General features: G+C 43.6%; 1 protein-coding gene across 1 annotated transcript in view; it reads right to left on the bottom strand.

Moving 5' to 3' along the window:
- The window catches only part of RASGRP1 (RAS guanyl releasing protein 1), an 80,265-nt gene that overhangs the window by 6,633 nt on the left and 59,278 nt on the right, over positions 1-14,354 (bottom strand). Inside the window, exons 9-16 of the mRNA XM_043555687.1 lie at positions 12,781-13,056; positions 11,370-11,450; positions 10,001-10,105; positions 9,176-9,285; positions 8,250-8,394; positions 7,263-7,299; positions 6,354-6,506; positions 4,820-5,205 (exon numbers count right to left, since the gene is read on the bottom strand). Coding sequence (XP_043411622.1) covers positions 4,820-5,205; positions 6,354-6,506; positions 7,263-7,299; positions 8,250-8,394; positions 9,176-9,285; positions 10,001-10,105; positions 11,370-11,450; positions 12,781-13,056 — 1,293 coding nt within the window. The remainder of the gene's footprint in view (positions 1-4,819; positions 5,206-6,353; positions 6,507-7,262; positions 7,300-8,249; positions 8,395-9,175; positions 9,286-10,000; positions 10,106-11,369; positions 11,451-12,780; positions 13,057-14,354) is intronic.

Below are 14,354 nucleotides of genomic sequence, written 5' to 3'. Positions count from 1 at the left end.
TTAGTCCTTTTTTTTCTTTTTCTAATTCTTTTAGGTTGTGTATTTGAGAAATAATTTCTTCATATATGCATTTAACTGTAAAAGCTCTCTCAGAGTTGCTTTTGCTGCATTCCATAATTTTTAAACTTCCTTTTGGTTTCTTGACTCATTTGTTCAGAAATGTGTTGTCTGGTTTCTAAATATTTATAGATTTTCCAGCTTTCCTCTGGTTGATTTCTAGTTTCAGACCATGTGGTCAGAAAAAAAATGGTCTGATTTCAGTCTCCTTAAATTTGCTGAGATTTGTTTTGTGCCTATCATAATATTCTGTCCTAGAAAATGTTCTTTGTGCACTTGAGAAGAACCTGTATTCTGCTGTTAGATGTTCTGTATGTTAAGTCCATTTGTTTAAGAATTTGGTTCAATTCCAACGTTTCCTTGTTAAACAGGTCACCCAGACAGAAAATTATCATTGACATTGGGGTATTGAAACTCCATGTTATCACTATTTTTGTCTACTTCTCCCTTTAGATCTGTTAGTATTTTAGCGTTCCAATATTGGGTGTGTACATATTACTGTTGTGTTATCTTGTTGATGTATCCTTTTATCATTATATGACGACCTTTGTTATGATTTTTGACTTGAAGTCTATTTTCTTTGATAAAAGTGTGGCTATTCCCGCTTTGTTTTGGTTTCTGTTTGCATGGAATATCCTCTTCCATTCCTTTACTTTCAGCTGTTTGGAGCTGAAATGAGTTTCCTTAGGCAGCATAGAATTGGGTCTTATTTTTTAACCATTGAGCCACTCTGTGACTTCTGATTGGTGAAACCAATCTATTTATATTTTAGAGTGATTATTCTTAGGTAAAGACTTACCACTGCCATTATATTTGCCTTCTGGTTGTTTTATATCTCCATTTTCTCTTCCTCTCTACCTTTGTAAAGTGATTTTTCCGTGGTGATTTGCAGTCTTTTTTTTTTTTAATGTTTTGTGGTGGTCTTTTTTTGCTCTGTGGTTACCATGTGACTTATGTATAAATGATAAATAAAATGGTCCTTTCTATCTTAAAAATTTTTTTTAACTTTGAGAGACAGAGTGTGAGTGCGGGAGGGGCAAAGAGAGGGAGACACAGAACTGGAAGCAGGCTCTGAGCTGTGAGCACAGAGCCCAACGCGGGGCTTGAACCCAAAAGGCGTGAGATCGTGACCTGAGGTGAGGTCGGACACTTAACCGACTGAGCCACCCAGGCACCCCAATATGTGTTTATTTTTGAGAGAGAGAGAGCATGCAAGCAGAGAGGGAGACATAGAATTGAAAGCAGGCTTCAGGCTCTGAGCTGTTAGCACAGAGCCTGACTCAGGACTTGAACTCACAAACCACGAGATTGTGACCTGAGCCGAAGTCAGACACTTAACCAACTGACCCAGGTGCCCCTTGGTCCTTTTTATTGCCTTTGTTTACCTATAAAGGTTCTACTTTTTTATTTCTTCCTTTTTATATTTATGTCACAACTTATCTTTTTTTACTGTGAATTCACTGAGAAATTATAGTAGCTATAGTTACCTTTAATGCTCCTTTCCTGAGGCCTTTATACTCTAAGAGGTTGAATACACCATTCTAATATAGTCACAGTTTTCTGTTTATTTCTCATCACTGGTGGAATTTTATGTACTTTCATTTGCTTTTATGTCACTAATTAGCATCTTTTCATTTCAGTTTGGAGAACTACTTTCAGCATTTCTTGCAAGGCAGGTCTCATGGTGGTGAGTTCCTTCACATTTTGTCTGAGAAAGCATTTTACCTTTGTATCTGAAAGGTGAGTTGACTGAAAGGTATTCTTGATGGGCAATTTTTATCTTTTACTACTTTGTCATTCCACTCTCTCATGGCCTTCAAGTGTCTGCTGAGAAACCTGACAGCTAATGGGGGTTCCTTTGTAGGTTTCTCCTTTTTCTCCAGTCTCTAAGATTCTTTATCACTGACTTCTGACAGTTGCTTATAATGTCTTGAATAAGGTCTTTGTACATTAATTGAGTGGTCCATTAGCTTCTTGGACTTGTGTTCTCCAATTTCTTCTCCATGTTGAAGAAATTCTCAGCTATTATTTCTCTAAATATGCTCTCTCTCCCTTTTCCTTCTGGTAGCCCTGTTACAGTTTTCTCATTATATCTGATAGCTTTTGCAGGGTTTCTTCACTTTTTAGTTCTCTTGCCTCTTCTGAATCATTTCTAAATTCCTATCCTCTAAGTTGTTAGCTCTTGATCTGATTTCCTAAGCTTTCTAGTCTACTGCATTCTGTATCTCATTGAATTCTTTAGCTCTGGAATCTCTGGTGTTTTTTAAATTTCAGTCTTTGTGCTAATTAACTCCTTCTGTTCATTAGTTTTATTCTTTGGTTTATTGAATTAGTTTTCTGAGTTGAATCTCTTCATAACAACTATTCTGAATTCTTGATCAGTTAAGATCCCAATATTCCACGCCTTTGAGTTTGGTTGCTGGAATATACTGTGATTTCTCAGAGTATTCGATGAAACGTGCCTCTGCCATCACATGTGAAGTAGCACACACTTTTCTTGTTGATTTTGTTACAGTTCAACAGACAGGCAGTTAAATCCTTTCTGTTTTTCCTAAGGTGGCCACATGCTGTAGCTCAAGTTTTGGGTTTCTTTTTACCTGAGCTGACTTTGGTGGTGTAGTTGGGAGTGTGTGCTAAAAAAGTTGGTGTACACAGTGCTGGAGGGGTGCCTGTGGCATGAGAGGGGATCCTCCAGTGGGGGTGCTCCTGGAGGTCCGTGGGCAAACCTGCTGAAACCCCAAGGGAGGCAGCGGGGAATGCGTTCCTTCAGTGCCCGTTGTTATTCTCGTCTGCCTCTTTCCTCTCTTTCCCCCTAGTCCTGGAGGTCCCTGTTTAGAAATCTGAGCACTGTTGGAGAGAAAGGGGTCCCTCCAAATGTAGCCTGTGCAGCCAGGTGGTTGGTCAGTCACCACTCGTGCTTTCCCTGTCCTCTGTGAGGGAGGACGCCTCCAAACGCCCCCCTGGCTGGCAGGACCTCCACTTCTCTATCTTCCTTGCATGTCCACCCTGGTTTGCACTCTCCAGTAGTGCTCTCACCTGATCATGGCAAGATGGGCACGCAGGGTCACCAGTTCCCTTGGATCCAAAGCCCCCTCTGAGGTCCTGTCCACCTTTTAAAAAAGTCTCCTGGGTACGTAACGCAGTCACTTTTTGTTTGGTTATGAATAACCAGTTTGTTGTAAATAAAGGGGCGAGTGAAAAGGTACAACTCCCGCTGCCATGATGACGTCTCTTGTCTTCGGACTTGGAATCCAGTGTTGTTATATCAGATTGATGACTCCCTCCCCACAAGTGTGGGCAATTTCTGGGTGATTTGCATACAATGAGTTGTGTCTCAACAAAAATTAGCTAGCGATGTGCTAGGTAATGTGTCAGACGAGAACATTAATTATTCACAATCTGCAGCAATTCGTAGAGAGCATGGATTCTTGGCCTTGTATTTTACACAAGAGCAAGTAAGGTGCAGTTTAACAGCTAGTTTAAGAAATGTCTGGGACTTAGAATCACAAGTCTTTGTCCCCAAGACCAGAGTTCTTGTAAGCTGCTTTTGGCAGTTTCTACCCCTAAAGAGAAAGGGGTTTGTGTAAGTTAAAGCATGTCTTAAAACATTCTGAGCAAGAGAATACCTTTCATCTAGAAAACCTGGTATTTTTTCATCTGTTCCTCTTAACATTACGTTCTTTGTTCAAAGCACCAAGAGTTTCACATATGTTATCTAACTTGTTTCTTCAAATGTTTCTGTATTTCATTTTCTAGGAGTCTTTGACAGGGAAGGAACAACACTGAGGACAAGGTAGGGAATTCTGAGGCCCTTTTGGGCAATTTCACTACATAGAATTATTTAAGGAATTCTAGCTACTGGATGTTGATTTGGGGTTTTTACTGATAGGCCTCCAAAAACACATGGCCAACCTGGATGTTTTGGAAAAAAGAAAACCTTTAATAAAGTGAGTGATAATGTTAGATCTAAGCATCCCTAGTTACCCATCACTGGTAGAAACCTGAGCCAGCCCTCAACATGACCTCTGGACTCCAAATACTCAATCCTGTCAGCCAATTACTAACATCTTCTTTTTGTTTGAACAACTGCCTGTTGTCCTTTTCCTTATCCTCTTCTTGCACTATGCCCTTTTCTCTGTGGTGCATCTTATAATTAGGACCTCCTAAACCTAACCAAAAAAAGGAAGCTCCTGGTACTATAACAGTTACCAGTTTATACATTATATTATATACAGCTGTGTATCTGCCAGATACTGTCTAATGTATTACAAGATCAAGGTATTACAAGATGTATTTCCTTGCTCATTTATATTAAGAGGAAGGCTTACATGCTTTTTTGGGGGAGATGCTTAGGCAACCGTAAAAGTCCCAAAACATCCTGATGAGTAGGTTAACAAAGACCTCTAGGGGAGGAGGATTTAATTTCATCTAGAAAAAGAGTGTGGTGTCAGCACAGTAGACCTGACCAGTAGAAACTGGTTTTTCTCAAGGAGGCTGTTGTGAACACACTTTGGGCCTGGCACCACCACTTTAAAATGGTACCTTTCTGGCATACAGGGAGCCCTGTCGGTCTTGTTCTACTCCTGTAATGTGAGCCAGGGCCTCCACTGGTTTGAAAGAAACCTTTCTGGTTTGAAAGAAATCCTTTCTGTTGTTTTGTGGCTCTATCCTACGAGAAATCAACCTGGTCAGCGTCTTCAGCGCTCTTCCCTGGGTTAGCCCCACTTCTCTCGGCGTCTGAAAGAAAAGAAAAGGAAGGTACCTGTTCCAGCTCTTGGTAGGTTGGCAGTCTGAGATGACGGAGATCCTCCTTTGATTTTATGAGGGATTCTTTATTCTCCCACTTGACAAAAGCCCGCTTTCTGACCAAGACTGGGCTGGGGCAAGGAGATGTGGGACTAGGAAGCACATACAGAGTATCCTGGGCTGTCTTCCTTGGGGAAGAGAGCACAAAGGGACCACAGGGACGCTCACTGCCAAGCCAAGGCGGGGATTCCGTCTGGGTGGCCTTGTGGGCGACAGTCCTCTTCAGCCGAACAGAAATCTTCTGTGAGGACACTCCCATGAGCATGATGGTCCGATCTTTACTTTCCTCACTGTGTTCCACAGCCTCCCCATTAGGGAATGTGAAAGGTCCCTCCTCAGGTGCTGTAGGAAGATACGTGGCATGTTGGTACTCTAGTCAGAAAAACAGACTCAACTGACAACTTTGTTATTCTAGGCCCAAAGTGGACTCATTTGCAGGCACCCTCTTTAGGGGATAAAGGCTACCAGAGCCACAGGCATTTTTTTTTCTATTTGCACAAAGGCTGCCCAGAAGATTTGTTTCTGCAGGTAAGCTCAAGTCCCTGCCTCAGTGCAAGAGAAACGGTCTATGAATAAAGTAAACATTTCAAAAAAAAATTTTTTTTTATTTCAGAGCATATGTGAATGAGGGGGAAGGGGCAGAGAGGAGAGACAATCCTGAGGAGGATCCACTCTTATAGCCCAGGTGATGTGGGGCTCGAACTCACCAACCGTGAGTTCGTGACCTGAGCTGAAATAAAGAATCCTATGCTTAACTGACAGCCACCCAGGGGTCCCAGTCCATAAATATTTTCTGTGGACCCTGGGATTTGGGAGCTCTCAGCATTCAAGGTTTGGTCCTATTATAGGAGCAGGTAGGAGTTTTCTTTGGGACCCATTTGTATAGTGGGAATAGCATAGGGAAGTTCTAGCTTTGATACTGGTTGGAAAGGAGAGAGGAATCATTCTGGTTTTCTTCTTCCACCCAACACCCTTGCCCAGGACCCAGCCTGGATAGTGTACAAATCCAGCGTGGCTTCTGGACAACAAAAAAATTTCTAATAGTAGAAACCTTATAAGGTTCCTAGTTTAACTTTCCCCCAGAGGACATAATTTAACACTAAATTTTTACCCAAATAAAGCTCAAAACTGTAATTAACAGAAGTATCAGAATATTTAAATTACTGTATTTATCCTAAAGTAACAACCCTGTATTTTTTGGAGGAGTGTTTTGGATGATGATATTTTGTATCTCCATCTTTTAACTTTTCTTTAATAGGCCCCAGACCTTCATGCTGCTCTCTGCCACCTTTCTCCCATCAAAATTTGTATTTTATGTGACAGAATTGTGGTCCCTAAAGATGATGTTTAACTCTGAAAATGTGTCTTCCACAATGGTGTCTGTGGTGGTTTCTATTAAGAATGGGAAGGACAAAGGTCATCTTTCCTCCCCGAAAACTTTACCCTTCCCACTTCACTTTCCAAGAGGAATGTTCTCAGTGTCTCCTTACCATGGAGCAGGTCTTTGGCTCCCAGTGAGCAAAGGCTGGATGTTGGCCCTCCAGGGGTACTGTTCTCGGTTATTGCTGCTGGGTTCTTGGCTCGCTTCTTGCACTCAAACACAACCAGATCTTTGCATTGTTTGTGGCAGTTCATCCCGCAGTCTGTGGACAAGACAGCCTAGTCAGGAAGGCTTTGGCTTTCTTTTCCAGAGTCTCAAAACCACACTCATGCAGGGCTGTCTTGTCACACATGCCTGTCCTAGTCTGGAGCTAGGACACCTGCTATTCCTAATGAACCTAGTAGTCGTATTTGGTCAACTCTGGATCTTACCATCTTGCTGTAGCCCTTATCATGAGTCTCAAGCAGCATCCACTGTCTTGGAGACAAGTCATGTCCTAGTCATCCTGCATATACTGCCTACCTTAAGGAGACCCCCTAAAGGCTCCCAGCTCTTAGGTCTTACTCTTTCTTCCTTGCAGTAAAAGTCTCCTGTCCACTCCTGAATTTTTCTAGTCATAAGGAAGGACAATTAGGCCCTGAGGTTCCTACTGATAAGAGGAAAACTGGCAAGGCCCTTTGGTAATCACTTCCATTCCCAAAGTGCCTTTCCTTAGGGACCCACCTTTTCATGGCCATATGAAAGCCTCTCCTACCAGTGATCTCTGTTTCCAGAACAACCCACACAGAGAGAGGACCTTGCAAGGGAAAGCTTTATAACCGGTCACCCAGGCATTCCTCTTCTCTGTGGTGGCAGTCACTCTCAGTGGGTGCTCTAGGGAAGCCAGTTTGGGGATGAGGCTGTAAGCTGCACTGAGAAGTTGTGGACTCAATGGACAACTACTATCGGTAAAAAATGCTTTATTAGGAGAGCGTCAAAGACCAGAAAAAGCACGACAATCCACAAAACTGAGCCTTACCTTTACATCGGTATCCTTGTTTGATCACTCCCCAGAGCTATGAGACAAGATAGGAGACAGTTAGAGCACACTATACATCTTTCATCAATCTGGTATTAGGTGAGACATTGATACCCGTTCTTTATTTTCCCTCATTGTGCTCTCTTCCTCAAGGAAGGAAAGCCTTGTTTATCTCCTGTCTTAACCCTCCTGACCTTAAACTGCAAACACGAAGATTTTGTGATCACAGTCTCATGCTCTGAAGAAGCTCAGTAGTGTGGACTTATGGCCTAGGCCTTCATTTTTTAAATTTTTTTTAATGTTTATTTCGGAAGGAAAGAGAGACTGAGCATGAGTGGGGGAAGAGCAGAGAGAGGGAAACACAGAATCCGAAGCAGGCTCTGAGCTGTCAGCACCGAGCCCTATGAGGGGCTCAAACTCAAAAACTGTAAGATCATGACCTGAGCCTAAGTCGAACGCTTAACAGCCTGAGCTACCCAGGCACCTCTATGGTCTAGGCCTTCTTGAGGCTTGAAGTAGATGAATCAAAGAATAAACAGGTTTCTCAGAACTCCAAACTAAAGAACAAGTATACAGAATTCTGTGGTCAGGGATTAGGTTGGACAGGGGAGGGGCAGAGCTACATGGCTTCTTAACAGCAGTTCCTTTTGAAGGGGGAAGAGCAGGGATGTCTCCTATTTTTTTTTTCTAACATTGGAAACAGCATCTGAATGTAATTACTTAAAAAGTATGTCCCAAATATAACATTTCCTTACCATTTGTCCCAAGCCTCATGCACCAGAGGTAAAAACAATATCCGGAAGAAATGGTAACATTAAATTTAAGTTAACCATGCATCAAACCATTTGATAACAAGGTTATTAGAGCTTAGGCTCTAAGCTGGCATAGTGGATAAGGGTTATGAGGTCTGTGCCTGGCCTAAAGCTCATTCATACCATCTCATACCCCTCTTCAAGTTCGACCTGAAGCACTCTAGGAACAACTTACAAATCCAGCACAGTTGTCACAGAAAGTAGGTTTCAGGTAGGTGGTCTCTTGGAAGTTGTGAGGAAAGCCCAGGCCCAGCTTGGAGTAGATGGAGCTGGCTCTCATGAAGTAGGCCGTTATCTCCTCTCTGCTGATGAGGCCTTCCCTGCCAGCGAGCGACAGACCAGGTGTGAGTAGGGTCTGAGGTAGCGAGACTGGCTTCTAGCCTTAGAAACTCACCTTTTTTGTTTTGCTTTTTGTTTTTAATTTTTTTTTAAGTTGATTTATTTGAACAATCTCTATACCACACGTGGAGCGCGAACTCACTACCTCAAGGTCAGGAGCTGCACATGCTCCACCGACTGAGCCAGCCAGGCACCCCTCACTTTTGTTTCTATCCTTGCATGGCAGTACAGCACATAGGACTGAGGATTACTTCCATGAGCCCTCTTAAATAGCGATACATGGACAGCATGTAATAAAGAGGTGACGTGGTAGTATCCACTTCTACAGAGGTGTTATCTGGCCAAAGCAGGTTTTCCTAGCAAATTTTAAGACTTGAAAAAAGAAATGGAAACTGCGTATAGGGAAAGAAATACCTTATGCTGCGGTTTGCCTTTAGACAGTACATGACATATAACTGGAACCCACGTGCCATACCTTTGATTTCACACAGAAAACCAAGAGAGCTTCTATCAACTTCAGAAAAATAGGCAAGGTATTAATAAATAGTTGTTTCTCATAATCTGTAGCCAGAAGGAAGACTAAAGTTTTTCTTATTTCTTGTTGACTAAACTGGCAGGTTTATGAAATTTTCAGTTCTGAGACATTTAACACAGATGTGTTTTTTATTGTCTGTTGTGATCTGAACCAAAACCAGACAGGCATTCATGTGATGATTGCTCCCTTAGCACCAAGAGCCTCATATTCCATACACAGACCCTCACCTGTCTTTGTCCATCACACAGAAGGAAAAGGGGAAACTGGCAGCAATCTTCTCAAACTCTTCCTGAGAAATGTATCCATCCTGGTCATGATCATAGTTCTTGAAGACCGACTGTGAAAAAAGGAGTTTCTCTGGTGATTACCAAAGGGAAACCGATCGTTTCTCCCTTTAGCCAAATGACAAAGGGTTGAGCATCTGATAAAAGCCTCTCCTCAGCCTGAATGAGAGGACACGGTTCCCTCAGGTCCCTTAGTGTACCAATCGTGCCGTCTGCCCGGTGCCTGCGTGCTCCTAGCTCACTGCACAGGGGTGTCCCCTCTGCTCTGCCCCCCTTCCACTGCTTCTGTGAACAGCCCAGCTGCAAGTGCTCCCTGCCCTGTAGTCCTCTACTAATTATTCTGACACATACTGGCTCTCACTTTTCTGTTATGCTGGATTGGTCCATAAGGATGAATATAGACACACACTCTCCTCAGCAGTTAACCATGAAGACAATCAGGAGGGCCAAATTTGCAGTATTAGATTCTCCTTATTATCCTTATTTCTACTAAAACCCTTCTACCACCTCTCTGCCCCCAAATCCACGGCTTTGCTCTCCTGCTTGGTCTCTAAGAGGAGACACACCCCCCGGCAAAAGGAGGTCAAAGTGTGTTGGCAAAACGTAACCTATGAACTGTCCTGCAGGCACAATATGAGGTGTGCGCTAGGAACAAGTGTCAGGTTTCCCACCTTTGCGCGTCTGCCACCGTGTCCCCCAGGCCGCATACAGAACTATGCCGGTTTGTATGTGCCTTGCTTCCGTCTGCCGGAGCACAGCTGTACTTACATCCACCATCCTCTGGACGTGTTTGCTTATGGTCTTTGGGTCAGGTTTGGGAGATACTCCAGAAGCCCAGTCCACTACTACTGGGGGCTTTGAAGGTGTTAGTGGCTGAAATGAAATATTCAGAGAAATCCCTGTGACTATAAAGCACTACAACCAGCAGCAACTTCCTTTCCCGCTACCTGATGGCTACATCTATGGACAGCCCTCAACTATGTGCCAGGGCCAGGAACTGAGAGCCGGTGGAACTGAAATCTTGAGCTCTAATCCTGGCTAATAACAACTGTTGTGCTTCATAGCTGACAAAATGCTTCTCACGTATATTATCTCCATCTACAGATAATTTAAACTTACCCATTAGACTTTCTGTCAAACTGTCAGCAAAAGACTGGATCATTTAAATTTCCTCTCTGTCTCTACTTACTGGTTAATAAAGATGTGGATGAGGAGAAAAACTGCTAAAAGGCAGGATAACAAGGAAGAAAGCCTGAGGCCTGGACAAGGGGAGATGGAATCCATTCCTAAATATTTGAGACTTGGCCCAAATGGAGGAAGGTACCCTTTCCATGGAAATGCCTCTAACACCCTGAAAGTGGAACCTGCTAAGTATTTTCAGTGAACAGCTTTCATTAGAGTAGGAGCTAGAACTTGATCTTTCGGTTGTAGAGACAGTATCATGTAGCCACCTGAACAGACAAATTGAATTTCTTATGTGTGGATAACTCTCTCCCCTGAGTACTATCTGGGGACTGGGCAGCTTCCCTGGAGACTGCAGGGGAATTCTGGTCCTTCACAAGGAAAACTGAAATTTTCACCTGCCTGTACGGGAGGTGGGGCGAGACAACCTGTGTAGATCCTTCCTTGCAGCACCAGGACTGCACTGTTGTGAGGACTTGTCAGCACAAGAGGTCAAAAGACCCAGGAGACTGTCCTTTCTGACCCAGATGAATACAGGGTGATCTCTATGGCTTTACTAAGTAGTATACACTTATCATCAAAAAAATCAGAGAAGAGAAACGAATGATGTGAGGATACTTTATAATAGGAAGGAGATATCACTATGGCCCGCAACACCATCTCCCTCCTCAGTAAACCACTGACTGACTGCACCTGTCATTTGGATGTGCTTAGGGCATATATTTACAGTTCCTGTATTAGTCTCATCCCTTCAAGTAGACTGCAGGCTCTTTCTGGCCAAGAATTACTTGTACATATGGTGAAGTTTTCTCTGTGCCTAGCACAAGGTTGGGCAGAGTGGAAACACAGTACTTATCACATAAAGATTTGTTCCTTAAGATGATGAGCTCGGTGAGCAACTTGTAGAGCACCTGTTACATGCAGCAATCTTAGCATAAAAATATGAACAACTCACTGGGGCTTTGTGGTTCCTTGGTTCCCGGGCATAGGACAGCTCATAGATTTCATCTTCAGTGTAGTAGAGATCTAAGGACAACTGCAGATCAAAACAGAACAGGGTTAACTGCTAGGATGTTGTTTGCCTTTCCCAGGGTTGATGGGTTTCTTTCTTGGTACCTCCTCCTCTCCTGTTGTTTATTTACTCTTCTAGGCTCTTTGTTTTTAAGATTCACAGAGCTTATAGTGCATAACACTTGGTACTGCAATAAGGCAAACATTAGCTCCTTCTTATTAAAATGTTTTAAATTTTGGAGAAGTTTCAAGATGTCCTCTTTTAAGATCTGATTTAATATCTAAGCCTGTATCTGGAGCTTAGGCAGAAGGCCCTATGTGGTCAGATGGTCCACACCTCACTTGTTCCCTACAACAACCCAGTTTAAATGACAACAGGTATTATAAAATGATACTAAGAGTTAATCAATTTCATATAACTAATCTTGTTTGTAACCTAGAGTCTACGGATGGCTTCAAGAGGTCCAGAACTCGTGTCTATTTTTCTGGGAGGTTCATGGTTTTCATCACATGATCTGTGATCCAAGAAAGTTAAGATTTGGTACATCTTTTTAACAGACAATGTCTAAGGCCAAGGCCTGCCACAGTCATCTGGCCAGTTAGCAAAAGGGCTAACATTAGACCCCAGCTGGCTGTGAATCCTGCGGCTCTATTAGAATCATGATGTGAGGGAGGAAGAGGCTGTAACAGTTACTCCATTCTACAAAAATACAGATAAAAGTTGTATAATTTTAGAACTGAGAAGTTATAAGTTATCCCAGAGAGTAATCTCTGATTTACAGAGGAGGAAACAGATTTAGAGTTACATGCCCACAGTCACACAGTGGTGAGCTACAGAATCATGCTTCTGGAAGGGAGTTTATCTGACCATGCAGGTAGGCTCCTGCACCACCACATGTGTTCACCTATTCTTGACTCGAATGCCTCCATTTTGTTTGCTTTTTTTACTCACTGCCTTACCCTTTTGTAACTGAGAATACACTATCCCTAACTCTTACGAAGTTTTGTATCCTAATTTGTTATCAGCTTCCTTCCTCCCAGAAAGTTGAGGATTGCTTTTGTAGCTGGGGGCAAGAAACAATTCTAGGATTCTGGAGGGCATACTGCTCAGGAGCATAACCTCTGGAGTCCCTACCACCTGGGTGTGAACCCAGGTTCTGCTGCTTACTCACGTGTGGTCCTCTGACACGTCATATCCTTATGCCTCAGTATCCATGTCCAAACAATGGAGATGATGGTAGTACCTACTCCATTGTGTTTCATGAAAATGAACTGAGCTAATACTTGGTAAGGCGCAGAGAGTGGTGTGTGGCATACGGACAGCCCTCAGTAATTGCCTCCCGTGTGAGCCTCACCGTCAGCAGGTGCACCAAGTCCTTGTTGGCTTCCAGGGGTGGGGCCACCTCTTGCAGCTGGACCAGTTCGTTGATATGATTATAAAGAGCCAGCAGCTTGTGGACGTTCACCTTCCCATCCTCCAGGTAATCGGGCATAGCCTCGTACAGGGAGATGAGGTCCTTGAGGTGCACCCCCAGGATGGGAATCTTGAATTGGGTGCACTCCCCATAGGCTCGCCGGTAGTTGTCATAGTTTCTACAGGAGGACAGGAGCTCGGTCATCTCCCCCAGAACCTACAAAACAGAAGAGACCCATTCACAGGTGCCCACCAGGCAGGGTGTACTGTCCGCAGAGGCCACCTTGTTTCCTCTCAGCCTGTCCCACTATTTCACCCCATCCCTAATTTGTCAGGCAGGAGGTGATGCGCTAAAAGCTACAGACTGTGACTCCCAGATTTAAAAAAGTCTAGCTGATTTCAAATGTCAGAGTGTATTTACACACACAAAGTATGCTTTACTTGATTGTACTATCTACTGGGAAATTTTAAGTGAGGTCTTATTTTTATACTGAAATTTAAACATAAAAATAAAAACCTGAGATAAAAATGAAAACGGTCCAAGAATATACAGCAGAGAGTAAGTGTCCCCCTGACCTCTGTCCCCACGCCATGCAGTTCCCCTCCCTAGTATCCTCTGAATGCTTCCAGAGACGCGTGTGGAATGTGATGTCGGAAGTGCTGACCGTCGCAGGCATGGGGAACAGCTGGGAGCTTCAGTGGTCTATTGAGCATTTGTCTGACTTACGCTGCCCTCTGTGGGCCTTCTCTCAGCGGTTCTCAGAACAGGCCTACGTCAAGGAAGCAGGTGATGTTCCACTCACAGACTGAAATCCTGAACCAGAGACTGAACCAATAGACCAATTTCCAGCAGAAGGCATGTGACAAGGTGAGGCCGAGGCCCCGGGGAGCTCTTCATTAGGGCTTCCGGCCCAGGAAAGGGCAGGTCTGTACAGCATAAAAAGGGAGCAGCCACCTCTGGTATTCTTGTCAAATATGCCTGGTTCAAGGTGGCAGTCTGCAGAACCCCAATCCCCATGCATGATGGCCGGCTTCCTCACAGGCAAAGATGGGAAGTAAAGACCACTAATTATGTTACAGCACAAAATATTTTAAACACTGCTGGAAATTCCTTTAATAAAATTGTGGCCTAAGAAGTACCATTTCTCCTCAGTGAAGAATTTGAGGTTTGAAGTTAGCCTCCCCCATTCACAATGAGCTGGCAAGACAGCCTCTTCCTCACCTCTGAGCCAACAGTGCTCACGTGATGAGAGACTAGCAGCAAAAATGAGATAGTTTTATTCTCCTTAGAAGGTGAAATAAACTACTAGGGGATGAGGGGATACTTGATTTAAGTCTGGCTGCAGACCACCCTGAGGGTCAAGCAGCTACAGACAAGAAAGCACTGCTGTGGAGGGACCCAAGGCCAAGAGGAGCAAGGTGTATCTTGTAAGTGAAACAGCACAAGAGCATATTAATCTCCATGACTGTCTCCCTCTGTGACTTCTGAGACATGAAGAACCTTTTCAGTGGTTC

This window comes from Prionailurus bengalensis, chromosome B3, assembly GCF_016509475.1.
Source record: "Prionailurus bengalensis isolate Pbe53 chromosome B3, Fcat_Pben_1.1_paternal_pri, whole genome shotgun sequence".
Lineage (NCBI taxonomy): Eukaryota > Metazoa > Chordata > Mammalia > Carnivora > Felidae > Prionailurus > Prionailurus bengalensis.
This window is presented reverse-complemented; position numbering and strand designations above follow the sequence as displayed.